Source organism: Tripterygium wilfordii, chromosome 3, assembly GCF_013401445.1.
Source record: "Tripterygium wilfordii isolate XIE 37 chromosome 3, ASM1340144v1, whole genome shotgun sequence".
NCBI lineage: Eukaryota > Viridiplantae > Streptophyta > Magnoliopsida > Celastrales > Celastraceae > Tripterygium > Tripterygium wilfordii.
Window position 1 is genome coordinate 1859059 of NC_052234.1, and position 27776 is coordinate 1886834.

At 36.3% G+C, this 27776-nt stretch overlaps 1 protein-coding gene across 1 annotated transcript; it reads right to left on the reverse strand.

The window, feature by feature from the left end:
• Positions 1–70: 70 nt before the first annotated feature.
• On the reverse strand, positions 71–12942 carry LOC119984070 (E3 ubiquitin-protein ligase RKP). The gene is made up of 11 exons (XM_038827835.1): positions 12790–12942; positions 10658–12376; positions 9198–10019; positions 7689–7849; positions 6940–7078; positions 5960–6043; positions 4927–5211; positions 4690–4821; positions 2525–2724; positions 1091–1295; positions 71–750 (listed from the first exon to the last, which is right to left on the reverse strand). The coding sequence occupies exons 2-11, from the start codon at positions 12155–12157 to the stop codon at positions 448–450; spliced, it is 3831 nt and encodes a 1276-aa protein (XP_038683763.1). The 5' UTR covers positions 12158–12376; positions 12790–12942; the 3' UTR covers positions 71–447.
• Positions 12943–27776: the final 14834 nt, after the last annotated feature.

Genomic DNA, 27776 nt, shown 5'->3' on the forward strand with positions numbered 1-27776 from the left:
ACAATTTCTCTACAAATTGTTTAGATATTTGAATAAAATGGTGTAGTAGGCTAACTTTCCCAGTGGAGGAAGGGGAAGTCTTTCTTTCCATTTACATCTCGTATTTACAGAATAATGCCCTCAGACTACTACAAAATTCCTTAACCATTTCTTCTCAACACATGTACAAACAATACTTAAATTTTGATCTCTCCAAGAGTGAAAAACTACAATTTAATCTTTTTTTTTTCTATGATTCATATATCATGAATATATAAACAAACCTAAGCCGCAACAGTTAACCAGTTGCCGGGACCAGCTAAGATTCGACGAGTAGGACCAAAGCAGGCTCTTAAGCCACCTCACAACTCCAGAAAAACTCTTAGGACAGTGGACACATGCTGCTCTTTGGAATATGCCTTGCTATTCTGCCACATGAAGATCGATGGGTCCAAAACTCGTCAATTCTTAAGCAATCTTCTTGGAAGACCGAATAACATCCAACACCGTCGCATTGCAAAAGAAACATCTTTCACAATTTAGAAGATGTCTGCTTATGCAGCCATAGCAAGATCTATGGGAACAAGGCGAAAACTGAGCATCTGCTTCACGTGCATAACAGATGCAACACATGCTATCGTTAACATCTGATATTTCCTCGTTCATCGTCCTTTCAGCTGCTAGTGACTCGGTTCTGCTAATAAGGAGGCACAAGAAATTCTCTAGCTGTCGGAGTTGTGAAAGATGGGGATCTCCCCTAAAGGATCCAGCCTGACAGTTGATGAAAAGAGGGAAAGAATACAGTTAACATAGGCAAACTCGTATATATATAAGGAACATAAAACTTTCAGATGGTTAACCAAGAAACTCCAAAGATCTACAACACAACCCCAAGGTAACGAATGTAAGAAATAAGAAATCCCATAAATAATAAATAGTACAATATACAGTTTAACCAATCCAAGGTCATAAGAACTAGGCAGAAAAAAAAAAGCGACATCAGATTAATATGTGGGTGGTCTAATGTCAATGCAAAGCAGCAGCAACAAAGTTGGATCCCATAGTACTCACCCATATGCAAAGAAACATAGATTAAGATGTAAATAATTACCCAATTAAACTCCAGTAAGTACTGGAACCCGCAATGAACAGTATCAGGGCAGTCCAAGCTTGCAAAAACACTGACGATATCATTCTGCTCCTCGTATTCTGTCTTTGCACTTGCATCCAACAAATTCAAGATAATCCCTACAAGAGGGGCTAAGATCATGTATCTATTTACTTTCTCAGAAGATTGACCATTTCGTCTAAATGACCTGTAAAAGTAAAATACCACGACATGAGTGGAGAGCATAATATTTGAACAAAGCAAGCAAGCACACATCTCTCTGTTTCCAGCAAGAAAAAAGCAGAATGGTTTCATTCTATAGAAAGCAAGCTCTGTTGAGTACCAAGAAGAAAGCTTCAAAAAGTACAGACAAAAGTAAGTACCATATCTCTTCCAGTCCAAAACTAGCCGAGCAGAACCATCTAAGCCAACGAACTTAAAAAAAGAAATTTTAAACTGTTGAACTGCAAAATATAATGTGGTGAGATAGCAGTAGGGTTAGCTACCATTAGGTGAGTTCTATCCCGCCACGTCTTTTTTATTTTTTTTCTTTGGACAGACTATCATACTATGTTTGTGGGATATCTTGAAAGGGTGCACAGAAAGTACTGGTATCCAACATCGACAGCTCATTTACAAGGGTATAATTGTGGCTGTTATTGAATATTTGTGTGTAACATTAGATTCATTTTATTAAAGAACCAAATTGATGCAAAAAGAAAGGCAGCAAATAGGCCAATTCATAAGCTTCAAAAGAATAGTACCAATATCAGAACAGGCAAGTATTCTTTACAAAGTTACCCTTCCATAGGTGTGAATTTGCTTGCCTCCATAATCTCACAAGGAAATCAAGTCAGAGAGCACTTTTCAAAAAAGTAAAACAACTCCCACACACTATGCTCCTGCATTGGAGGCATGGTCAGGGATGGGTAAGATGTTAGCAGTCAATCCCTACATTGCAAAGAGGCTATTTCCGGGACTTGAACATGTGGACCACTAGACGCATTGAAGAGTATCAACATCAGAACAAGCAAGGCCATTGGTGTGAATTCGCTTGCCACCAAAATCTCACCAAGAAATCAAGTCAGAGCGCTTCTTTTTTTTTTCAAAAGGTAAAACAACTCCCGCACATAATGCTCCCACAATGTAGGGTCAGGGAAGGTAAGATGTTAGTAGCCTATCCCTACATTGCAGAGACATGCTATTTATATAGGCTTGCCCTTCCTTAAGAGAGCGTCTCCACTCTCCAGATGAAAAAAAAGGATGGATTGTGAGTGGAATATCATCAATTAAGTTGGGAAATTAACACAAAAGGTTAGTTAAAAAAAGGACATAACATAAAATATTTTCTTTCAGGGTGAAATAAAAGGGAGAAAAGGGGAGGGGGGAGGGAGGCGCAAACACTTTCAAATTTAATTTCACAGGCGCGAAACTTACAAGTCAAAAAATTCAGCATCTGCAGCTGAAGTTATCTGGTTCAGAATAAAGACAACCAGTTCAGTTAGCCGACGGAGATTTGTGTCAGCTCCAGACAAGAATGTCTGCGGGATCTCTCTGGTACAGAACTCAAGAATTCTCGCTAGATTGCATGAGAGATCAAATATGACGCAGCATTTCCTTTGCTGAAAGTCTACGACCTGCAAAGGCAGTTTGATATCAGCAAAAGGGATCTGAAGGCATACAGCCGAGCATAGGAAAAAAAAAAGTAACAGTAAAATCTAATGGCAGTCAAAACCATTATTAGTTTCTCAAATTAACAACCAAAAATGAGAGGAATCTCATGTCAGTCAACAATATAATTAGCTACTCAAACAAACCAAATTAACCTCTAAACAGTAACTTAAGCACACAACATATCTGTAAAATAATTTAAGCAAAGCGCACATATACATAGTGAAGGAAATTAACTTACGCTACACGCCATCTCATTGACACAGAATATCAAATTAAATAAAACGTGATTTAGAATATTCAGCTTCAATGGTAATTACTTCATCAATAGGCAACTTGACAGCAAATACAGTCATAAGATTAAAGCTGAACATGAAAATGTTTTTGAAATCAACTATATTCAATTTCATTCATAAATGTTGTTAAGAAATTGGATTTGGGGGTGAGCCCACAGTACATGGGCGTAAAATGGGCTTTTGGACATGTGGATGGTGACCTGTCTTAACTCAAAAGCTATAGCTCATGAGTTTCGGGTCCATCGACATGTATATAAAGCCACACACATACCGTTCTTTTTCCAATGTGGGACTTGGGGCTTGGGTGTTTTCCAACATTCCTCCTCACACACAAGTCCCTTAAATCCTCATCCCACTTGTCACATCGAACCCATGCTCAGAGCTCGCTCATCCACTTGTCACATTTTTGTGTGCTCAGAGGTGGTGATACACTTGTCATGGTCGTGTATTCAGAGGTGGGAGGCCTCAAATATTTTTTTACGGGCCTCAAACACAAATCCCAGTAACTGGGCTCCAATACCACGTTAAGAAATTGGATTTGGGGGTGAGCCCGCATTACACGGGCCTAAAATGGGCTTTTGGACACTGACCCATCTTAACTCAAAAGCTATAGCTCATGAGTCTCGGTCCATCCACATGTATATAAACCACACATACCCTCCTTTTTCCAATGTGGGACTTGGGTCGGGAGAGAACCGCCGACAGAAACTGTTGTCTAACAAAATGACATTCTATCTCAATATGTTTCTTGGTGACTCTCATCTCTTGACGCAGTAAGAAACAAAATTTAGTATCTCTTTTCGACACTGAGGCGAAGTATAGAGCTATGACCATTACAGCTAAAGAGATTGTTCATCTCAGACGTCTCCTTAGTCATTTGGGTGTTGACATCTCTAGTTCGACCTCAATGCGTTGTGACAACCGAAGTGCTATTCATATTGCCAGCAATCTGATTTTTTCACGAGAGAACGAAACATATTGAGATAGACAACCACTTTGTTAGACAACAGTTTCTATTAGCGGTTCTCTCCCTACCCTTCACTTCCTCTGCAGATCAGCTTGCGGACTTCTTCATGAAGTCTCACATGGTCTCTTGTCATCAGCTTGGCTCTATGTGTTTGATCCACCTTGAGGTTGAGGGGGGCTGTTAGAGAGTGTTATGATATTATGTATTAGTCTTATGGGTGGTTTGGTCTTTGTCTTATTCTCTCCCCTCTATATATGTTTGTAACCCTAACTCTCTTATCAATTCAATAAACTCTTTCACATTATCAATTCTAAACAATCACAGATGGCAAAAGAAAGAAGATGGCAGGTCCAAGTTATTCAAACCGTCAAATTTGGCTATGTAAGGTAAAACAAAAATATAGGTAGACTTGAAGGGGGAAGCAAAGTTCAAATTCCAAAAGAAAAAGAGAGAGAGACTAAATCTATCAAAAACTTCACTCTCCTTATCATAAACCACAAAGAAACAAGTAACAACAAGCAAGTTTCTCAATGATGTTGTGATCTTCTCACTAAGGCCATAGTTTCACAGAATTTTGATCAAGGTAGAGTTGCAAGTGAAATGACAAATTCATTCAATCAATAACAAGCGATGATGTTGTGTGACCGAGTCAGAGAGATTACCAATACCTGGTATTTTTCTTGCATCTCCCGCACAGAAACAGAGAACTCAGTCATTGTCCAGCTAAGAGTGTTAAATAGACGATTAAGAAAAGCTGAGAACATATCTTCATCATTAACACATGCTTCCCGAAGCAATCTCTGTAAGAGAGACCCCAAACAATACCAAGTAAATTTATTATGGCAAAATTTTATTTCCAGTAAAGAAACGATAAATTAACTTGATTCAGAATAAATGGTTCTCACCTGAAATATAACAGATGATGAAGATGATGATTCTCCAAGCTTTGACAAACCAAATCCAGAACCCTTACACAATCGCAGGAGAATGTTAGTTACTGGGATCCAGGATCTGTTATCAAATGCTGACAGTAATGCTTTAGGCATTCTTTGGACGGCAGCTTCGTTATCCTCAAAAGTTGCTAAATGTTCCTTGAATCGAACCAGGACTGATATAGATTGCAGGAGGAGATCCCTCAGATCTGCGCTTACTATCCTTGGATCATTGAAATGTGTAACTATGAAGGTGACCTGATCCAGATGATGACCCAAAACATATTTTTTCATTCGATCAAATGAAAATAAATAACTTAAGCATATATTAAGTTATTAACTATGTCGGAAGTCATTGAGCAAATGTAATCTGTGTTTATCGCTTTCAACTGAAACTTCAACTTCACGTTATTGTCTTCCATATAAGCACATAAATGACGACAATGTCGACAGTCAGAGTAAAGCAAAAAAGTTGCATATAAAATACTGATCTTGTGAATTTGTATCGGTGTACTAACTAAAAAGAGTGTAAACCAAGTATAGACAAGATTGTGGTACACCATCAAGTAACAATGAATGGGATTCCAATTTTCTTAAAGATTTCTAGTCAACGTTTTGCTGTTATTAACAATCAAATCCAAATCAAAGAATAGTAAACATGATTTACCTAGAATACAACCGTGGCTTCCTGAAAAAATAAAAGACCAAATAATAGAATATGGTAATGATGTAGATGCCTCAAATTTTACAACCAGAACCCACGCATTTAGTAGTACAATCCTTTCCATTTCACAATTACCATAAATCCTCGTTTTCCATGTAACCTAGAATATTTCATGGGTATTGACAACTGCTTTATAGTCTTTCTAATAAGGAGAATTACAAAACAGACATTTAATATGAGATAAGAAGATTCCTCATAGCTTAACAAACTCATTGTTGAACCAAAGTAAAATAAACACAAGCAGAAAAAGAGAAAAAAACAACATTAACAATTGAGACTTACAAATGAGGTGAGTCCTTGCTTGATAAAAATTGAAGGAGGAACAAATGGAGGATCACTTTTACGAAGGACATGAAAGCAGTCAACCTGCAAGGTGTTGAAACGGTATTGTAATTGTGCATGAGAACAAAAATGAAACCTAGATGCATTGCATGCTCAGAAATGTCTACAAAAATATGATCAAGCTATGCATGCACACTTCACGAGGTTAACTGAACCACTAACACTTTATATAAAATGTAAAGTATATATGAAATGTCTGGAAACCTAGAAGAAAAATCGAATGTATCCACTCTCTTTGGTTGAGAGGGTTGTAGGCAATGTGATTGATAAAACACAAAAGGCTGGGCTGGACTAAGTCTTGGACCTACATAACCAAAGCAAATAAATTTCCATCTCTGCATGCACACTTCACGAGGTTGACTGAACCACTAACACTTTATAAAATGTAAAGTATATATGAAATTTCTGGAAACCTAGAAGAAAAATTGAATGTATCCACTCTCTTTGGTTGAGAGAGTTGTAGGCAATGTGATTGATAAAACACAAAAGGCTGGGCTGGACTAAGTCTTTGACCTACAAAACCAAAGCAAATAAATTTCCATCTCAAACTAAGCCCCACGGTAACCAGATATAGACACATAGGTAAAGTATTCTTAAACAGTATTTTAAGCAACCATCAGCATATATTTTTCAGAAGTGAGCAGCAAATAGAAATCAGAATTATTATTCAATAATGCATATCCATAAACCTTCCCATGAAAGATATTCAAAAACCATGTGTCACAAGGGCACAGATAACAGCCTTAAGATTAAAGTTGATCAACTTTTCAAAGGGAAAGCAAAACTAAAAGCAATGGAGAATGTAATGTCCACTGTAGGGACATGCAAATGTTCAAAAAAAGAAAAGGAAAAATCAAACATTTTTTCAGCAGCACGAATCTTAAAATTATTATTTCCAAAGGTAAAGAAATATATTTTACCAGAGCTTCAATATAATATTCGGGGACATAAATGAATAATGAATCCACTTTACTAAGAACCAGCAGCAGTTGAACAATCCACATGCAAACCGCATACATTCCTCTTTGTTTCCATCGAGAGAAAAGCGAGATGCGATTCCTGTCAAACAAAAGAAATAACCGATTCCTGTCAAACAAAAGAAATAACCGAAAGAAAATCATAAATTATTTAATAATGAACTGAACGAAATTTACAAAAAACAGCACTAAACACCATAAATATTTGGAACAAAGATCAATTTTTCCAATAAAACCTGAGTTTGTTGAAATCCATGTTGTGGCATCCATTCAATCTACAAAATACTGATATTCTCAATCATACATGAGTATGCCATATTCCTGAAGTAATTCAAGCTTCTATTCAAGAAAAAGAGGCAAACTTATACCTAGCTGGTTACTATATACTCAGTATTCAGAAGACTTATATTATATGGTATAACAAAAGAAACTTGTAAGAAAGAGTTACGTACAGACATTCATAAACTTAAAGCACTACTCTTTCAGCATACAGGAAATAGTTCGGTAAATGCAGGATCCAAAAAGGCGGCAATTCCATATGGAAACAAAACCAAAGATTGTAGACAAAAAAAGAACTCATGATCATACTATATTATAACCAGAATGCGCAGCACAATCAAATGCTTCAAGGAACTTGAAAGAATAAAGAGATTCAAAAAATTCAATAATATAACCAACTTCATCCATCATACCATGTGCAATGCCTGACACAGTCAATAACTTCTTCTCGATGGCCAATACGAGCTTCCTTCAAGCGCCTTAATTGCTCACCAGAAGCTTGTTCCCTTATCTGTTTATCAGTTTCTTCTAGGAGAGAGATTAAGTGCGACTGATGAGACATGTAATATGACGCCTGAGATCAGACAAAATTTATGTTAGCTAGTAACCATCACCCTTAAGGAAAGAGGCAAAACTAAAGATCTTACTGATCCATATAGAGGCAGTTTGAAAAACAAAGGTTACATAAGCACATAGAAGGAGAGCCGTATTATAAACGAAAGCAAAAGAAGTAAGCCAAGAAGATGACGAAGAACATAAAAAAAATTTACCATTCAAAAGACCATGCTCAATTCCTGAAACTCAAACGGGCAACAAGTCATGGTACCAATCAGCTTCATGCACAGAAACATACGAGCTACTTTCATACACAAATCCACATAAATAAACAAACTAGCAAAAAAAATCAAACTTAAAAAACCAATAGTTTATTTTATTACCAACATAACATATCCCTCAATGAGTCATGATAAAACATAAGGAAATAATCCACATTCACATAAAAGCAATTTAGATGCACATATTCAAGATCCATCGGGCTGCAACATGGATGGCTACACTTCACTACAAATCTACAGTTGCAACCACAAATCATTTACTAAACCCAGATTGACCCATGCAAGGGATCACATGCACAGACCAACGAGAATCATGAACTCCCAATGATACACTAAGGGATACCGTCACCCTTCATTATTTGCTCAAAAGTTATCAAACAACTACATGATGATTGACTCTAACATGGCCATCATATTTAATAACATGGTACAGCAGAAAAACCCGAAACACAGCAGTTGAGTTAAGACAGACTTCCTCAACTAATAGTCTAATCAACTGTTATTGAGAAACTGCACAAGCACCATGTAATTACTATGATTCCTTCGATCAATGGAGAACCCAATCAACACAAGAGAGTCATTACTTGCAAAGTTTTTCAACCACAGTGCAAAAACTCAAAAGGCATTATATAAAATCTAATGGTCAAGTTAAATGGACATTGACCAAGAAATGCTGTGAACCCACAACTTACAAGATGGTTGGAGAGAGGAATAGGAGCTCCATATAAAATTTTGAGATGTTTACCAACTTTACTTAATAAATTATTTATAAATTTAACATAAGAAAAACTTATTCATATATGCTTTAACACAAATTCATCAATGTTTACTCGCTTCTCCTAAACCACAACAATTAGAAGTTAAAGTAGTAAATTGGAGCGGCTGCAACTTTCCAAGTTAGCCCAACACAAAGTTTTCTTCTCACACATCTCTACAACTTTCCAAGTTCGCCCAACAAATGTTTTCTTCTCTCACATCTAGAAATTAACATCCTTCATAGTAATTTAAGAGGTACAAAGACATTTGATTTTGCAACGATGCTTGAAAACAAATTCAAGAGAATTTTTCATAATGATAATTCCTCACCTGCCTGAAGTTTGGAGCAAGGCCCACATGATACAGAAGCAACAAAGTATCTAGCAGTTCTTCTTCTCTCAGTATTGCTGAAGATATAATACTCTCCCTCGGTGCAGTCCTCATATGCCGAACTGGTTGATATCCAAACTCCGATTCAGATTGATCGCTGGTGCTAGGTTTGTCTGCTATCTCATCACTCAGACTTCCTGCACTACATTCGGCAGCAACATGAGCAGATCTCTCCGCTATAGGGCTGTAATGGACACGAGAACCTTTAGCTGTCATTCTAATTTGATCCTTTGAGTTTCTAGCAAAATCAACTTCAATACTTGAACAACAACATGGTTTTTGATCCGTTAAATGAGTTGCTCTAGTTTCCTCATCATCCATGCAGCCTTCCTCCCACCTGACCACTTCTTCTTCCTGATCCACGGGATGAGTTTTTAACAAATGGCTAAACAATCCTCCAAGCCTAGATATGTCATTCCGATGAGGATCATCTTTTAGAAACAAATCTAAGGGGAAACTTTGTTGACCTCCTCTATGAAGAAAACCAACATCAGGACAACTGGTTTCACAGCTCTTCAGCCAACCACAGATTTCTCCTACACCAAATCCTTCAGATAAAAAATGAAGTATAACTGTGTACAAAGAAACAAGAACACAGTTGCTTGAAACTCCAGGAGGAGATATACTGCGATCAGCTCCTCTGTTTTTCAGTAAGAGATTCTGTAAAAATGTCCTGAACACAGAACCAGGCAACTGAGAGGGTGTCATAGGTGGTATAAACTGTATGACCAAGAGACAAAGTTCCCTGTGTTTCTCCTCAATCTGAAAATATAAGGGGAACAAAAGGAATATAAGTAGTGACTTAATAAGAAAATTGTGAACTAGGTCAATTGAAACGATTGTTCTCAAGGGCATTGTTCTTGAAATACAGAAGCCAAAACTTAAAACAATTAAACCACTTGTGTGCGTGTGTGTGTTTGTGAACCCGCATGTGCAAGGGAGTGTGAAAGACAAAGATAGAAAGAGATCTACATAATTTGCACAAGATAATCAGAAAACAGCAACTTCTTTTATGTTCAAAGAAAAAGTAAGTATCAAAGTACGTAAGTGCTTCTTCTCATATCACTGCAGCAAAAATCCTACCACTCTGGTTTTCACTACTCATATATTAGCGATCTGATTCTTCAGTTCAAGTGTAATTTCAAATGTTTCGTGCCTTCATAAGGTTGTTCACCCTTCTTGGCATCATTTTCAATTTTTTTTCCAGTAACCAAGTTGGCTAAATGCAATTCAAAGAGCAAACTTTGTAAATTCATAACATGGATACATTTAATAAAAAGAAGAATTACAATGAAAGTAAAGCAATATGCCAATATCAATTACCATCCTCCTTTTTTCCTCTTTTTTGAGAGAGTAAAATATTCACAGGTAGATAGCATTTCTACACAATTAGAGCATACCTTACTGACTGCTTCAGATAAAGCACTAGTAGCCAAAATCATGCTACTTTCATAGGATACATCCTCACATGAACCTGGCCACCAAACAGAAGGCATCATGCCCTGAAAGTCATGCTGATTTGGACTCTTCTGCGACAGAAAACCTTCGAACAATAATTCAAAATCTGATGACTTCCACCACAACACCATCAGTTCTTCCCGCCTTAAGATGTGGCAAGCTAAAGCAAGGTAACAATATGATCCCGAGTACGGGCACTCAGTCAAAACCATTGAAGCCGTTTTGCAAGCACAAGAAAGGGAATTTAAGAAGTGCTCAAATATCAGACGCGAACCTTTAAATTCTAGAAAGACATCAAGAAATCTATCCAAACTCGAATAATCATGTGGCGCCTGTAACCCAAACACCTCCATCATAAATGAAAGAAGCGGACCCCAAACTATGTACTCTGTGCTGCCTGCATCAGCCTCAAGTACGGAGAAGAACTCCACACATATACCATGAGAGACAGGGTGAAAAAGGTCTTCAAACGACACAGACCTCTTCAATCGCCTCATTCTCTCAACCAAAGAATACTGTGCTCGCTCCATGCTTTGCATATCCAACAACCTTGATAAACATTGTAGCAACTCAGTAACATGTGTGTTGATTAAGGGAGATGCTTGAAGGGGAAAATAGCCTTCAATAGGGAATCTAAACGGACGAGCCCCAAAATTTAACTCACACCGTTCTCCTTGAGAAATTGAAATGGCAGGATAATAACCAAATCCAGGTCCCATCTTGCGAATCCCATCAAAAGCTAGCCCAAGTGAAGCCCCGTTTCTGTAAAATGATATCTCATCATGATCCAAATCTATGCAGCACCCAATGACATCACCAACAACCCATGACTGACCATATTGTTCGGCTTGCTTGTTCCATTTCATGACTCTTTTCCCATCATATGCATATGAATCATCTGCATCACCTACACCCTTACGGTCAGTAAAGGGGCAAGAAAGAGTAGCCCATCCAAGCTGTTGGACTCCTGAGGTTTCTAATATAACCTCATACATCCATTTCCCTTTCCAAACACAAGCATTAGCTCTGGCACTACTAAACATTGCCAAACTCTCCACAAGCAAAGGCGGTTTAATTATTCTAATATCACCACAAATGCTCAACTCATCAAGACCAATGACGTGGGGACCATAGCCAATATCTATAATACCAATCCCATCTCTATCACCAGCCAGAGCATCAGATTGGGCATGATATTTTGAGAATTGATTCTTTATTATCAAGCTGATTAAATTGCTATCAATCGAAACGTTCAAAGGATCGACTGATTTGTTGGGAAGAGCAAATATATATTCAAGACTTCGCTCCACAGAGTGGTTGCCAATATCATCACTATAAGAAAGTAGACGAGTGTTTGACGAATGCTCCTTCCCATCCTCACTATTCAATAATACAGCCAAACCAGAAGCAAGCCCATTGACACGAGGGCTGTCTTCTGCCATTTTCAGCTAGAGACAACCAAAGTCTTGTTTTTCTTGAAAATCAAATATGTTTTTCAAAGCCAGCTACACCAATTTATCCAAAAGAAGAGTTCAAGACCCACGTATACTAGTACACTGCTAACCTGAAATTTGATAATCAAATATGTTTTTCAAAGCCAGCTACACCAATTTATCCAAAAGAAAGAGTTCAAGACCCACGTATCCCAGTACACTGCTAACCTGAAATTTCAAAATAGGCAAATTTTACAAGTCAAGCTCAAAAACAAACTACATATACCCATTAGGGCAAAAATCTACTTAAATATATACATTGTCCGGGAATTCGTAGAATTGATAAGAAATGAAAAGGGATACGGGAACACAGCCAATTCCTCAAGAAACAGAAGACAGCAGAATTCGCTAAATTTCTCATCCTCTTACCCCCTTTCCCTCAAATTTCTCAGTACCGAAACGGAATAATATGATTGGCAGCTCGTCAATACAGAGAATGATAGGTCAATCGAATTGCATAACAACGAAAGTATTTTCCAACAAAACAACCTTATTATAGCTCCTTATAAACGCAAAAGCATATCTAGCATAACAAATCAAAACACTACGAAAAACGTCTGCGTATTTATCAAAGGACTTACAGGTGAGCCGAGCCTCTCACGTCGCTGTAACTGGAAATTGCAAAGGCGGCGAGACAAAACTAGGGCTTGTATGCGCCATAAACAGGATGTAGAGAGAAAGATTTGAGTTTTCTAGAGAGAGAAATGAAGAGCGTTTGTTTTTTAGTTTTTACAAAAATTAAAATTAATTTAAAATTTTATTCTATATATCTAGGAGAGGAGTGTGGTCCGTGTGGACTTATTTTCCAATTTTCATTTTCACCCAAAACTCAGGGAGGGGAACCGAACCAGGCTGCGGCAAGCGGCACCACCACCACGCGCCCTGGGGTTAGTCAACTGACACGTGTCAGTTTTGCTAGCTGGCGCGGCTGCTGAAGGTAACCTACCTCCACCGGTAGTAGTGTCCGTCTTTGCATACCTGTTACTCGGTCAAAGGTTTGAGGAACTCTCTCGTGTATAATGCTAGTACCGTAAAAACCACATATCTAAAAACTTCTTACATGACGCAGGTGTCAATTAACATAATGTAATCCCGATTATTCTATTTTTTACGCACGTGTCAAGTAACATCATGTATGACGTGCCGTGCCAAATTGAAATTTAGATGGAGTTAACTATTTAATCCAAACGCCATATTTTTTGAGGATTCCACCATTAGAAATTTATTTAAATGCTTTTTTCTTATAGCAATTTTAACAAAAATTTATTTAATGCTTTTTTTCCTATCTTCGTGCTAGGGAAAAAGATTTGGGAGAAGATAACTCTCAGCCCCTGAGTATATCACAATCACGCTAAAACTAATGTCTAAGATCGCTAATTGGGTCAGGATCAAGACATTTGATCTTAGCACTACACTGCAGGAAGGAAAGACCTAGTTTATCTCATCACCTGTCAACCCCAATATAAAGGCTGAGGTCGACCCAAGTTACAGAACACATTTTTCGATTCACTTGATTACTAAGCTCTCGAGTTTGATACTGACTTGAGCGTCGGAGTGTAAATGGTGTAAACGGTCCGTCAGGACCGTCTTCTTTCATTTGTTCGTCTTGTCCTTCTTCATTTGTTCGTCTTCTCCATTTGTTCTTCCAGAATTCAGATTTGCCACTACGTTCGGCCCTCTCAACAATTGATGTGTGGATTATCATATTTTTGCATCCACAATTTAGTATCGTATGTGCCATCAAATGAAAATTTGAGATTCTAAAATTCAAGGGAAATCCCAACCAAAAATAGATGCATTGCGCACTTGCGACGCTACAAGACGACCGCTAAAGATGCCGCATTTCAGGCTTTCATGATTCTCCTATTATATTCTGCGAATCGCTCAAAGTGCGGACCACACACTGTTGGTGCACTATAACTACTTGCGCCGGAGCACCATTGCTTTGGAGACGACCTTTTGAAGACTACAAGTGGCCAAAAGTACCCAACAGTTGTACGTGAATGATTGATTTCTTTTCTCTACCAAGAAAAATGGAAACTTGGTTTTGTCTACCCACCATCACGAAATCTAAACCTTAAACTCAAAGACGGATACATTATTAGCCCCACTCTCAAATTTTGGAAAAAAAATTACTAAATGTATCTAAATCTCAAAATAAATTGATTTATTTAAATACAAACTACCTCTTGTTAGAAAGTCTCATATCTATTAAGGATGTGTGGATATTCCCCTTAATAAGGGCAAAGCTCACCGCTTACAACTAACTAGGTATTTTTCCAAGCCTAGTAAATTGGGCTTTGACCCTTAATAGTTAAGGTTGGGAGAAACAAAGTCAGTCCATTTGGTTTTCTTCAAAACCAGATAACAATATAATTGGGGGTGTGGATTTACAACATTTAATAGACCCAACTCTCCACAAATTCAAATGAATCACATCCTCTTTCTTTCCCCTAAACCTCATACAAGATATCGGAGACTTGAATCCAGAGAACTTGTCCCATCTCCATTTGGTTTTCTTCAAAACCAGAGGACAATATAGTTGGTTGTATAAAGGTGTAGATTTACAACACTTAATAGGTTCAACTCTCCACAAGTTCAAATGAATCACATCTTCTTTCTTTCCCCTAAACCTCATACGAGATTCAAGAGACTTGAATCAAGAGAACTTGTCCCATCTCCATCTAGTTTTCTTCAAAACCGGTGTTGAGAGATCGCTACCAACTGATTCAAAAATTCGTTGTTCCATTGGCCTTCTTCAAAGCCGGAGGTGAGAGGTCTCTTCTTATATGTGTTTATCTTTGAATTATCATCATAAACAATTCGGATTTTAAACTTACCCATCATCATCAATATATGAAAACGTATAAATGAATAGTAAAATGTCACTTCGTTTACTCAATTTGGGAAATGAAAATAGCCGTTGACAATAAACACCAGAGAACTAAAGCTACTCCTGAGCCAATGCGTCACTACTCATGCGGCAATCGTCTTAATTAGTTTTGACACCACTCGTATGGAAATATGGTTGTGGATTATTCATGTGAACGTCAACAACCACACATCTATAATTGTATATCCATAGTTTAACATCAAACTAGTGGATAATTCACCCAACACACGTGAGAATACTTGAACATCTTCTTCTTCTTCTTTTTTTCATTTTTTAATATTATATTTTACTTGAAAGTATTATTTATAATTTATATGTTTTGAATTAGTGTTTGAAATAAAAAAAATAAATCGGGGAACATGTATTTGTAGTTTATTTAATTTTTATATTTTTTATTAATAAGAGATATACTTTGAATATTTTATCAGATTAGGAGTATATGTACTTTAATATAATAACGAATATTTTAAAAAAAACTTGTATCTCGATTAAATTAGGGCTCTAAGGGGTGTAAACGAGCTGAGTTTAATGGTGTTATTGTTTGTTCGTTAATTTTTTTAACTAGTTAATGCTCTAATCGAACTTTTAGCGAGCTTCAAAATTTTTGTTTGAGTTCCATTCGTTTAATTGCCTAAATATTTGAGCTCGACTCGAGTTCGATCGAGTGAATGAGCTCGAGTTTTGTTCACAAACTGATGCAGATTGAGATTAAGATATTTCAATTAAAAATTTTATTTTGGTATTTTAGCAAATCAATTGTTTGTAAATCAATTAGTATTATTTTTCTAGGAGTCTAGTATTTTTTTTTTATTAAGACTACTTTTATATATTTACTTTTAGGTATTTATTTCCTATTAAAAATGTCTAGGGTTTCGTTTAATTTACTATTTAAGGTTGTAACCCTCATTGAGGAATTACAGTTTTTGATTGAATAAAATTAAGAGACTTTCAGTCTTTTTCAATTCTTTGGTATTCGCTAGAATAAACAAAGTTTTGAAGCCTTAAATCTGATATTCGTGTGTCGAATCAACAGATTTAAGTAGATTTGTTCCCGGTATTCGTGTGTCGAATCAACATGTCCAAGTACGTGTTCTTCCCACCACGTCACGTTGCATCAGTTGGTATCGGAGCGAGGTCTTCCTTCGTAATCATGGTACACGATGGTAGAGCTGATGGAGTCTGTAAAGGTCATGGTAGTAGGCGAGTTTCGAAAGAGGAGGCTTATGACCATGAAAATCGTGGTAGTAGGCGGGTTCCGAAAGAGGAGACCCATGAACATGAAAATCGTGGTGGTGGACGGGTTCCGAGTGAGGAGGTCTACGATCATACGAGAGATGTTCTTGATATTTTCGATTCAAAGACAGTTCTTGTAGAAGAACTGATCTTCGATCCAATTGGAGATCCTATCTTCGATGATTACAACAATGTTGATGGCCCAGAGGTAGATCTGAAGTCAGAGTCGTACTTGGCTGAATCAGTGTTTACTATTTAAGGTTGTAACCCTCATTGGGGAATTATAGTTTTTGATTGAATAAAATTAAGAGACGGCTAGTCTTTTCCAGTTTTTTGGTATTCGTTAGAATAAACAAAGTTTTGAAGCCTTAAATCTGGTATTCGCGTGTCGAATCAGCAGATTTAAATAGACTTGTTCTTGGTATTCGTGTGTCAAATCAACAGGTCTAAGTAGGTGTTCTTTCCACCACGCCGCGCTGCATCACAAACAAGTTCACGAGTTTTGTTTGATAGGACATAATCGAAAGTGTTCATGAGCTCATTTGCCAGTTATCTAGCGAGCTGGTTCACGAACAATGTAACAAACACTTACGCAAAAATATAATGTAAACACTTAAACGAGTTTGTTCGTAAACTATAAAAAAGGTAGCTCACAAGTATCTTTACAAGTTTGTTCGCGAATGTAAACGAGCTGAACATCTCATTGTTCGAGCTCGGCTTACTAATAAAATGAGTGTAGAAAAAGTGTTTGAACTTAGATCATTAAATAGAAAATACCATGTAAGTACCACTTTGACAACCTTCGACACATAGGTCCATTTGAAAATCTTTTTTCCATGTAGGTGCCTCTTTTAAAAAACTAATAATTTCATATTTTCGTATTTGCCCTTCTTCTCCAATAGGCACAGATCTAAGAATACCTAGATCTTAGTAACCTCCACTTCATTTTCACCATCATCCGCCTCCATCTCCACAACTGCCACCGTCTGCCTACGCTCCTCCACCGCCGCCGCACCTCCACCGTCATCTTCTTCTTATTATTTTTATTCTTATTCATCTTCATATTCTTAGATCAGAAATGTAATATGAGATTTGAGATCATAATTTGAGATGTATTGAGTTCAGATTTGAGACATACAATTATAATGTTATAGTTTCAATGTTACTGTTTTGGAAAAGTAATATTATAGAATTAAAAAATTTGACTTATTTTCTTAATCCTCTATGTTTTGAAACTGTAAAATTATACAATCAAAATATTAACATTATATGACGTAAATTGACTTTTTAATGTCTATGTTAATATTTCAAACAATAACATTACACGAGTAAAATGAGTCAACTTCGGGTCTCCCTTTCTGGTGGCCATTTTGGATGGAATCTGGCTAGGAATTATGCGTCTTAATGAGGGGAATCTAACGGTGGTGGTGATGTAAGGAACTGTCGCCAAAATCGACTGGATTTGAGACATTTGATTTCGTGTTACTATTTCAAACAGTAACATAAACTCATATATAGCGGGGATAGTGATGTAATTGACATTTTTGTGGATACTTATGTATTCATGTGTTTTTTGAATGGACTTAAATGTCCAAAAATCTCCTTAAAGGTATCGACGTGAAATTTTCCATCATTAAACTAACCGAATGAGCTCTTAATGAACCCAGCTGAACACGACAAACGCTCGGTTAGTTTACACCTCTAAGAATTCTAACTTTCTTCATGGATTAAACAAATTTTATTTAGTTAATTATCTTTAAATTCTTCTAGGGCATGTGTCAAATAATAAAACACGTATCATGAGTAAGTGATAACCCAAACTAATATGAAGATAATATTTGAGCAAAGGAATTCATAGTTATGACGAATGAATACGTACGTACACCCATTTATACATACATACACACAACAGGCCATACACAATTAACACAGTTCATATTATGAGAGTAGTGTATTAACCACACATGAACCTATGCCCCTTCTCCAGGGGCAAATTCTACAATCGTTGAATAGTCAACATTTATCTTCAAGGTGCTCGTTTGCACCTTTGAATCCTGTAAACATCACAACAAGAACAACCGTGAAAGCTCTTAGACCGGACTAGAGGGTGTCGGTCGTAGAGGCTCTGACGATCAAGTTAGTATAGATCGGAGGTGGAAGACCGACGAAGGTCTAAGTGTTAGCCTGAGTATCTTTAGTGAGGGGTCACAGAGTTTAGGATTCTAGCTCACAATGTTTGGATCCTGATGTGCCAAATATATACATACATTTACACATCCTTTACACATAAGTTCATCCCATTTTGAGTTGATTAAGAGTTGATATTGCCTAAGAAAGTTATATTTGCATATTGTAGGTGTCAAGGCAAGAAAAGAAGGAAAAGAGTGCAAAATAAAGATTTTTACTCCAGAACCGATTTCCGATTGATCGGATCCATTCCCGATCGATCGGACCTGCCAAAACAGCCTTGAATTCATGGAGACAGATTGTATTTCCGATCGATCGGAACAGTGTCCGATCGATCGGAGGTACTATTCACAGCACGCGCAGTTTCGTGAAAAAGTTCCGAATTCACTTGTTTTTAAGCCAAAACGACCCCAACTTGTTTTGAAAATGACATAAGAGTTTGGGGAAGTATATAAGGGCAAAAAATAGGGTTTTTGGGGAGTTCTTGGAGGGTTTTTCATTCTACCATCATTGGAGAGCTTGGAGCCACCATTGGGGCTTGGAGAAGAAGATGGTCTACAAGGGGGTTTTCTCTCTCCTTTTCTATCCTAGTTTCTATGGTTGATTTCCTTTGTTTAATGATGTATTTTGCTTCCATGAGTGGCTAGATTTCTTACTAGGGTCTTAATGTAACAAAACCTTGAAGATTCAATAAACTTGGTTTCCTTATTTCTTGATTTCTCTCTCTCTATTGATTGTCTATGGGTGTGATTAATGCTTTTGAATGTTTGGCCATCATTCAATTGATTTGTTGCCTAGATTGAGACCGGAAGGAGATATCTAGGGTTTGCCTCAAGCCATAGATGACATAAGGTGCATGAACCATAGGAATATATGTTTGTGGCTTATGCAATCGCTAAATGATTTCCATAGTTCTTAATGGGTTTTTAATATATTAATCCGATTGTTAGGAATAACATGGATTTATGTTGAAAATACGTTTGATGTATCTAGGAATAGAACATTGAATAGGTTGGGAAATCGATTGTCATTATAGAGAGAGGAATTAGGGATTAAGGGACCAAGGGAATTGAATTGGATAGGTGAGGTGACGTTAAGTACACTAGTGCTTTCCATCCTTGATTTCATACTTGTGTTTGATTTGTCTTTATTCTTTTTAAATTAGTTAAGTTAAAAATCAAAACAAACCACGAAACATTTCCCCAATTTGCATAGTTGTTACTAGTTTGACATTGATTTCTATTGCCAACACATCCCTAGTGGAAACGATAATTTACTCACCTCTTTATTACTTGTGCGATTTGTGCGCTTGCAATTAAATCCATATCAGATCCCTTTCTCCAAGGTAGGAGAAGAGTATTTATACGAAAAAGAGGACTGGCCTCGGAAGTTGTGTTGCCCACTTGTGTCCTATTGGACGGGATTGCATGGTGTAAGTGTATGAAAGTCAAGTATCTCAGTGGTGTCAGGGTTAGCAGACAAAAAGTAGGATAAGGATGTTAGGACATATGAACTGACTGTGACACGTGTTGGTCGGGGTATGGATAGTATTGTGGCAACAATTAATGCATGGATATTTGTATGGTAGAAGATCATACCTGGGGATCTGTATCTGTCACATCCACGAATGTAGGTGTGAATGGGATTGGATGATGCTCCCTTGAGAAATGATCATACAATGAATTGGCGCTCGGGTGTGCCAACGCCTTTACTACGGTGGCGCCAATACAGTAAAGATACTTCGAGAGATAGTTCATGTCTAAGAGTAAGTTACTATGAATACAATAAAACAAGTATAAAGGAAGATATTAACCGTTAGAGTTAGACATGGTGTCACACATGCTTTGTGTGATTGTACTGTCACTTAGATAGTGCCTCGAAGGTTGCATGTGGGCCTCAGAGTGGGCCTAAATGTATTGGTTAAGCTTGTGGACTTGGGTACTCCAGCTTGAATTTGTCTGTTATATGACCCAATGGGGCTACACGATTTTTAGTAGCTACACCTACCACCTCCATTAATTTCTTCCAGCAGAATCCGGATAGACCTTATATTCTTCCTTGTTAGTGGGTCTCTCGTGATATGCCATTTTCCACCACACATTATTAGGGCAACATATATAGTTGGACGCATTAATGTAAGTGGTTAGTCACTCTAGTTCTAGTTTATACGATATGGGTCGATCGGGTCAAGCTTTATAAGTAGAAGTAATGATATTGTCTTTAGTTGTCTTAATTAGTTAATAATTAATTCACCCATATATAATTAGGTTGGTGCAATAGTGATCAAAGAGTGCGTGCACTAGGAGCTTTTGCCTTGACACTGCACAATAACATATTAACATATGGAGGGAATTGAAGGAATATAAACCAATGAACGACTAGTTACTATAATAAGTAGCACAATAATGTAGTTAGTACATATAGTTTAATCCATGCATGATCGATGTCAATTATATATATATATATATATATATATATATATATATATAATGCCAAAGTTCTTGCAATCTATAAGTGATACTTAAGCAAAGAAAGTAAATTAGGTTGCTTTTATAATGTATATATAAGTATAGGATCGGAAAATGACATGTACCAGAATTTAATATTCAAAATTTATTGTTTTAATATAGATTCCATTATTTTCTAAAAGCACAGTTTAGATTTCATTATTTTAGTTTTGAATCCATTATGTTTTGAAATTCCATTGAAAAAAACAATGGAATTAAGATTTATTGGATAAAACTCATCAACAATAGATTTTGTTAAAAAGAGTTTTATATATGCGCTGATTCCGAATATGTAATTTTGTTAAAAAAAATCTAACATGTATTTTGAGAGTTAAAACGCTTTAAAATTTTATTTAAGAACCATGAGCTATCACTATATGAGGTACCTAGCACTACTGATAACTATATATAAGAACTATGATCTGGTAAAACCGACTCATGCCCAACTCAAAAAATTTTAAAGCTTCATGTTTTTTATTTTATTTTATATAACTCTTTGACATTATGTTATGAGCTTATCTAAATATATTAATAATCACTCATCATTCTCTTACTTAACCGATGTCAAACTCTAATCATATATGTATATTCAACATGAACCACGTCGATTGTTGGTGTATCAACTCACACCAGCCGAATATATGCTTACTTTTTTTTTTTTTTTTTTTTTTTTTTTGAAAAATGTAGGTAATTGGATTCTAGGTCGGGTCGTCTCCCATCCATTCAGACATAACCAAAGCACATAACCTAATTCTTACCTTCAATAGCAATGTTAAAATAAAATCTCACATCGCTTGGGTACTAGCACTTGTGCTATTAGAGTGAATTTCCCTCCTCCCTTATAAGCTGGTTTGCTCCGGAGACAATAGGACCCACATCTAATTACATGGTATCGGATCACGTCCAGGATGTTGATTTGGAGCACTGACCTCTACCTTGTCCACGTATTACACCTGGTCCTCCCTTGTAAGCCGGTTCGCAAAGGGAGACAATGATCAGACGCATATTTAATCACAGGCAGCATTTGGATTGACAAATATATATAATGGGAACTTCATTAATGGATCTCATTTTGATACCCAACAAACTAATATTAAAGAATTGAAGAGGATACTCAGTAAAGTCCCTTTCGCTTGGTTAAAGGTATATATATGCCTTTACTCTATCCATATGTGTGTGTGTATATAGACACACACACACACATATATTGTTATTATTTATTATTTTTTGGAAGTTTTATGTTGTTATAGGACATGTACGTACTATATGCTCTTTGCTTTCCTATTAATGTTTTTCTTATCTTACCATGCTCCTTGTTTTGTGTTTGATCTGCTCAAAACAGACAGAAAGATTTCAATTGGAGAGAGAGAGAGAGAGAGAGTCATGCATATATATATAACCCAAAGTGAAAATAGAAAACGAAACTGATCAACTTGAAGCAAATCAAACCCAAAACACACATATACATACACACAACAGGCCACACACAATTAACGCAGTTCATATTATGAGAGTAGTGTGCATATTTGCCACACCACACATGAACTATGCCCCTTCCAACTCCATTAATTTCTTCCAGCAGAATCCGGATAGACCTTATTCTTCCTTGCGATAGTACCAGTCGAACCAACTTTTCTCTCCCAATCAAGACGCTTGTCCTCTCCCTCACCTCTCTTTAGTTTTTCCCCTTCAATCCTCTTCATTTTCTCCTCCTGATGCTTTTGCAAAACATAAACCCTAGCACAAGCTGCCCCAATTGAAGACATAACTAAATTAATTAAGATGAAAGGACTCGATATGATTAATTGTGGTGGAAATGGTGTGGCTTGGGAGGGAATTTATAGGGGCTTGAAAGTAAGAGAGAGTTGTAATTTTTTTCTTTTTAATATATGCATGAGCAAGCCATCACCATCACTATATACAAACATATATATATATATATAAACAGTGGTTTTGCTTTTTAGATTAGTGGCTCTCTCGTGATATGCCATTTCCACCATATATTATTAGGGCAGCCACGTCAGCTATAACTGTGGGAAGAATTAAGTGTGTGCATAGTTGGACAGTAATGTAAGTGGTTAGTCACCCTAGTTCTAGTTTATACAATATGGGTCGGGCCAAGCTTTATAAGTAGAATTAATGATATTGTCTTTAGCTGTCTTAATTAGTTATTAATTAATTCACCCATAATTAGGCTGGTGCAATCACTAGTGATCAAAGAGTGAGTGCACTATAGCTTTTGCCTTGATAGTGCACAATAACCTATTAACATATGGAGGGAATTGAAGGGATTTACCGACTAATTACTATAATAAGCAGCACAATAATGTAGTTAGTATATACAGTTTAATCCATGCATGATATATATATATATGTATATATATATATATATATAATGCCAAAGTTTTTGCAATCTATATGTGATAATTAAGCAAACAAAGTAAGTTAGGTTGCTTGGTAATGTATATATATAACTATATAAGAACTATGGGTGGATAATGGATAAATGTGAAGGCCATGGTGGTTAGTGGCCTAAAAATATATTATCTCGGCGACTTGGCTGATGATTTTATGTTTGATTAAGATCTCTTTGTGTTGAGAGCTTGTTACGCCCATCAGGTGTTCGACGGAATGTGTGAACGAAGAGTATCAGTAACTCTTAACGACTATGGAAAGCAAGAAAGTGGGTTACACATTATTGGACCATTTGCTTCTTGGTACCATCAAGCTTACTGAGTAGTTTAATGTGGTTAACAATACCTTTAAGACTCGGCGTTCTCATATCGATGTTTCACCAAGTATACCAGCATGAATAATCATTAACAAGAAGACTAGCATTCGGAGCTGGATGATGATCTTCTTTGGTCAACATTATTGGTATGATATCATTAACCACGTCACAAACATAAATCTCTCCATCAAATCCTACCACAGAGAATTTTCCTTCGGAAAATATTGCATCACTGTAAAGGCTAAAATATTATCTATGTCCTTAGACTATCACATCTTTCTCGATTATGTTCAGCTTTCTTCGGAGTGGAAGACGGAGGCATGCCAAGACAGGATGCACAAGGTGCTGTTGGAGGAAAGAGCGGTGTAATAAGGAAGGTGAAATTGATTGGGACAGGGTGATGGATGACCGGTGTCGTTGGAGAAGCTTGAGATGGAAGTTTTTGATTCTCTGTTTGTTAATGGACTCAAAGATCTCTAGTTTGGTCATGGTGATTTTTAGGTGCAAGATTCGGTGTTCTTGGTTTTTGTTTTTCATTTGTCTATTTTTGTTTTAAATTTTATTTTCAATTTCCACCTCCTCCATCCACATGTCAAAAATTATCGAGCTTTTTTCGATGTGGATGCCACGTCAACAGGTTGGCCGGAGTCAGCATCGGAATATTGACTTGGGACAGAAATGATGTGCAAAATGATAGTTTAAGGACAGAATGAGGAAATTAAATAGTTTAAGGATATAATCGATAAAAATGTGATAATCTAAGGATATATATAATATTTTAGCCTCATTGTAAACCCCAGAAAGATTCCATGCATAAGACATTAATCTTTTAGGACAAAATATTCACCAAATCTTCCCTGCATAAGACATTAATCGCTCTTTGGTTTTATCATCCTCTTTGATTCTTCTCTTTTCTTTTTTCTTTTTTCTTTTTTTCCCTTTTGATGTTTTTGCATTATATAAACTTGAGCACAAGATGCACCAATAGATGACATTAATTCCCTCAAAACAAGGCACCACCCCAAAAAAAGAAGGAGGGGGAGGAGTGAATGTGTGCTGACTGATTAGTTGAGGTCGAATTGAATCTTCTTGGGAGGGAATCTAAAGCAAGAAGAGGAAGAGGAGGGGGGAGGGGGGTTTAGTGCATGAGAAAACTATCAATATTAGATTGTTAATTAAATAGTGGATGTTAATTATCATTTATATTTCTTTGAAGTAGTTTTTTTGGATAACCGAGAACGACACCATATATACAAATTTGTTCTTTGAACATCCGATATGCTTCTAAACTTGAGTCGTCAAGCCCGCCCGCACATAAGTTTTTCACCTGACAATAGAGTAAATTGGGTCAAATCCCAACGCGTGGCCACAAGTGCATTACTTCTAGTAGGAATTGAACTTAGGACCTATTGCTTAAGTAGTTAAGTGGATATATGTTCCATGTATACTCATAAGTAGTGGTTTAGCTTTTAGGGTGGCTCTCTTGTGGCCTGGCCATTATATAAACCACATGCTAATTACTAATTAGGGCATCCACATTGACCTTAGGATGATTGGAGTATGCATATATAGTTGGACATTTAATTATTATAAATAAGGGTGTGTTTCTTTTAATGATAAGGTAAACTATCGATTACTAATTGGATTGCTCTCTAACTATCCTACCGAATTAAATGAATTGAACTTAATTAAGTGTCTAGACAGGTTGAAAATTTCGTGTCTCCAACCAATTAAATCACTCTTAGATGATTAGCCAGTCACATACATTTAGGTACAAAAATGGTGCCTTTATTTTTTCACCACAAATCAGGGTGGTCCAAGAGTGATTATAGATCGTGCACTATGTAATAGATAATGTGCTATATATATGAAGAAGCTAATTAACTAAGATTATATATATAAGAAGCTAATTAATCTAATGAGCAACTTGATGAATTAGTACCTCATAAAATTCAAAAGCTTTTATGCATGCATGGTGTACCATGTACCCAATTAGTTTAATTAAAAGATAAATTATGATATATATAGTGCACAAGATTGGGAAATATAATAATCGATTATAACATTGCTAATGACCAACACTTGTGTGACATGATGCTTTTTCAAGTTTATATCTTATCGAGTGTGTTTGGATTACACCCGAGTATAGTTGGAGTGATAAAGATGGTGTGTATCACCTTGATGATCAGAGTTCGAATCCTCCCTCTCCCGATTCAAAAAGAGTATGTTTGGATTGAAAATTTTGGGGGAAAGGGAAGAGAAGGGTAAGGGAGTTTCCTTTCAATTTCTTTGTTTGGATAGTTTAAAAAAAAAAATTAATGGGAGAGAATTGATCGAGGGGAAGATTTCATTAAAAAATTTTCAAAATACTTCCTCCCAAAACGGGTAACTCATGCTATACCTTTGGAGGGAAGGGAGAACTGATTAAGTTATTTATAAGTTAAAAACATATTTTATTCTTCTACATAATAATTTAACATAAAAATAAAGATAAATTAATAAATTTAAATAATTTTATTTCCTTTCTCTTTTTTTTTTTTATCTATTTCAACTTGAGAGATGAAACTGTATTTTACCTTCCATTCTCCTCTCTTCCTTCCTTTCCTTTCCCTTCCCTTCCCTTCCATTTCCCCCAAATTCTTGACACTTCTCTCGACCACACATTATGCAAGCTCCCAACTAGTTAAATTAGTGACCCAATTGAGTACACAAATTAAATCTAATTGGATCATTAAGAAACTAATGGTTATATCACTTTTCAAGGCAGTTAAAAAGGAGATGATGGACCTAAACCTAATTATATATGTCATTCAAATTAATTATATATTTCTCTCTCCAATTGGATTGTTAATTTCATAAGGGTGTTAATGTTCACCTAACTAGTGATAGCAATTGAAAATTTCTAAAATTTTATGGTCTCAAACAAAAGGGATTCTTTTTTTATTGTTGTAAAAGTGTGTAATAATCTCTTTTGCACTAAACACTTTAATAAGTACTCAACTAAAAAAACACCTTGATAAGGACTGGACTTATGGAAACATATAGTAGAATCATAGCAATCAAATTTAAGTAGCTAGCAAGTGTGCCATTAGTTGAACGGCAATCACGCTGTATGTAAGGGATCACCCACTCATTAAGTCGTGGGTTAGAATGCTACCCTCCCCAAACCCGTATTACAAAAAAAATAAATTAAGTAGCTAAGTATATATTTCATTGTTTATCAAAAAAAAAGTATACATTTTCATATAAAAAAAAGTAGGTAAGTATATGTGTTGGGTAGTGTTTACCCATAGTCATAACAACAGTGCTAGACGTCCTAACAACTGAAATCTCAGTTGTTGAAGTGTATACTATGGACAGTATTTAAAGTGCATGTGGAACCCATCACATACACTTTAATTTTCGTCCATACACCTCAGCAACTAATATCACAATTAGGATCATTGGTATCCTAATTGCAGGAACGTTCATCTTTTTCGTAGTCATTAAAGACAAACATACATCTTAAAAACTCTACAAAAAGACTTTAAATTAGGTCGGAATCTTCAAAACTCAAATGAGACTTGAAGTTAGGGCTGGGCCTTGGCATTAGGCCCAAAATTTCAATTTTGTTGGGCCATGCGAGGGTCCAAAGTTACAAAACAAAACGTTATAGAATTCCCATACTTGTACAGGATTTCTGACAAAGATGAGGTCCAATATTGATGTCAATAGGATTAGTTCAATCATGTATTCAATGAAACTTATCCAAATTCATTGACCCACAATTTGTAAAGTTAGTCTATGACAAACTCTGCAGTTCATACTTAATTTTTCTTTCTTTGTCAACAACCTTACTCTTTTTTCGTTTTTTTTTTAAATGGGGGAGGTCTGAGGAGGAGGAGGATTCGAACCCTGATCACTAAGGTGATAAATACATCTTTATCATTCTAACTAATGGCTCGGGTGTAAGAAGGATATTCTAAGCTTATCTTTTTTTTAATAACAAAAAAAACACCATATAAATTTGACATTTAA

What these genes read in the sequence shown, in the direction of transcription:
- LOC119984070 (XM_038827835.1), bottom strand. Translation starts at nt 12,157, where the DNA reads ATGGCAGAAGACAGCCCTCGTGTCAATGGGCTTGCTTCTGGTTTGGCT. An exon ending in AGATGCAAGAAAAATACCAG is followed by an intron (nt 2,725 to 4,689) that starts GTATTGGTAATC and finishes CTGCCTTTGCAG; the next exon opens with GTCGTAGACTTTCAGCAAAG. An exon ending in GATGCTGAATTTTTTGACTT is followed by an intron (nt 1,296 to 2,524) that starts GTAAGTTTCGCG and finishes TTACTTTTACAG; the next exon opens with GTCATTTAGACGAAATGGTC.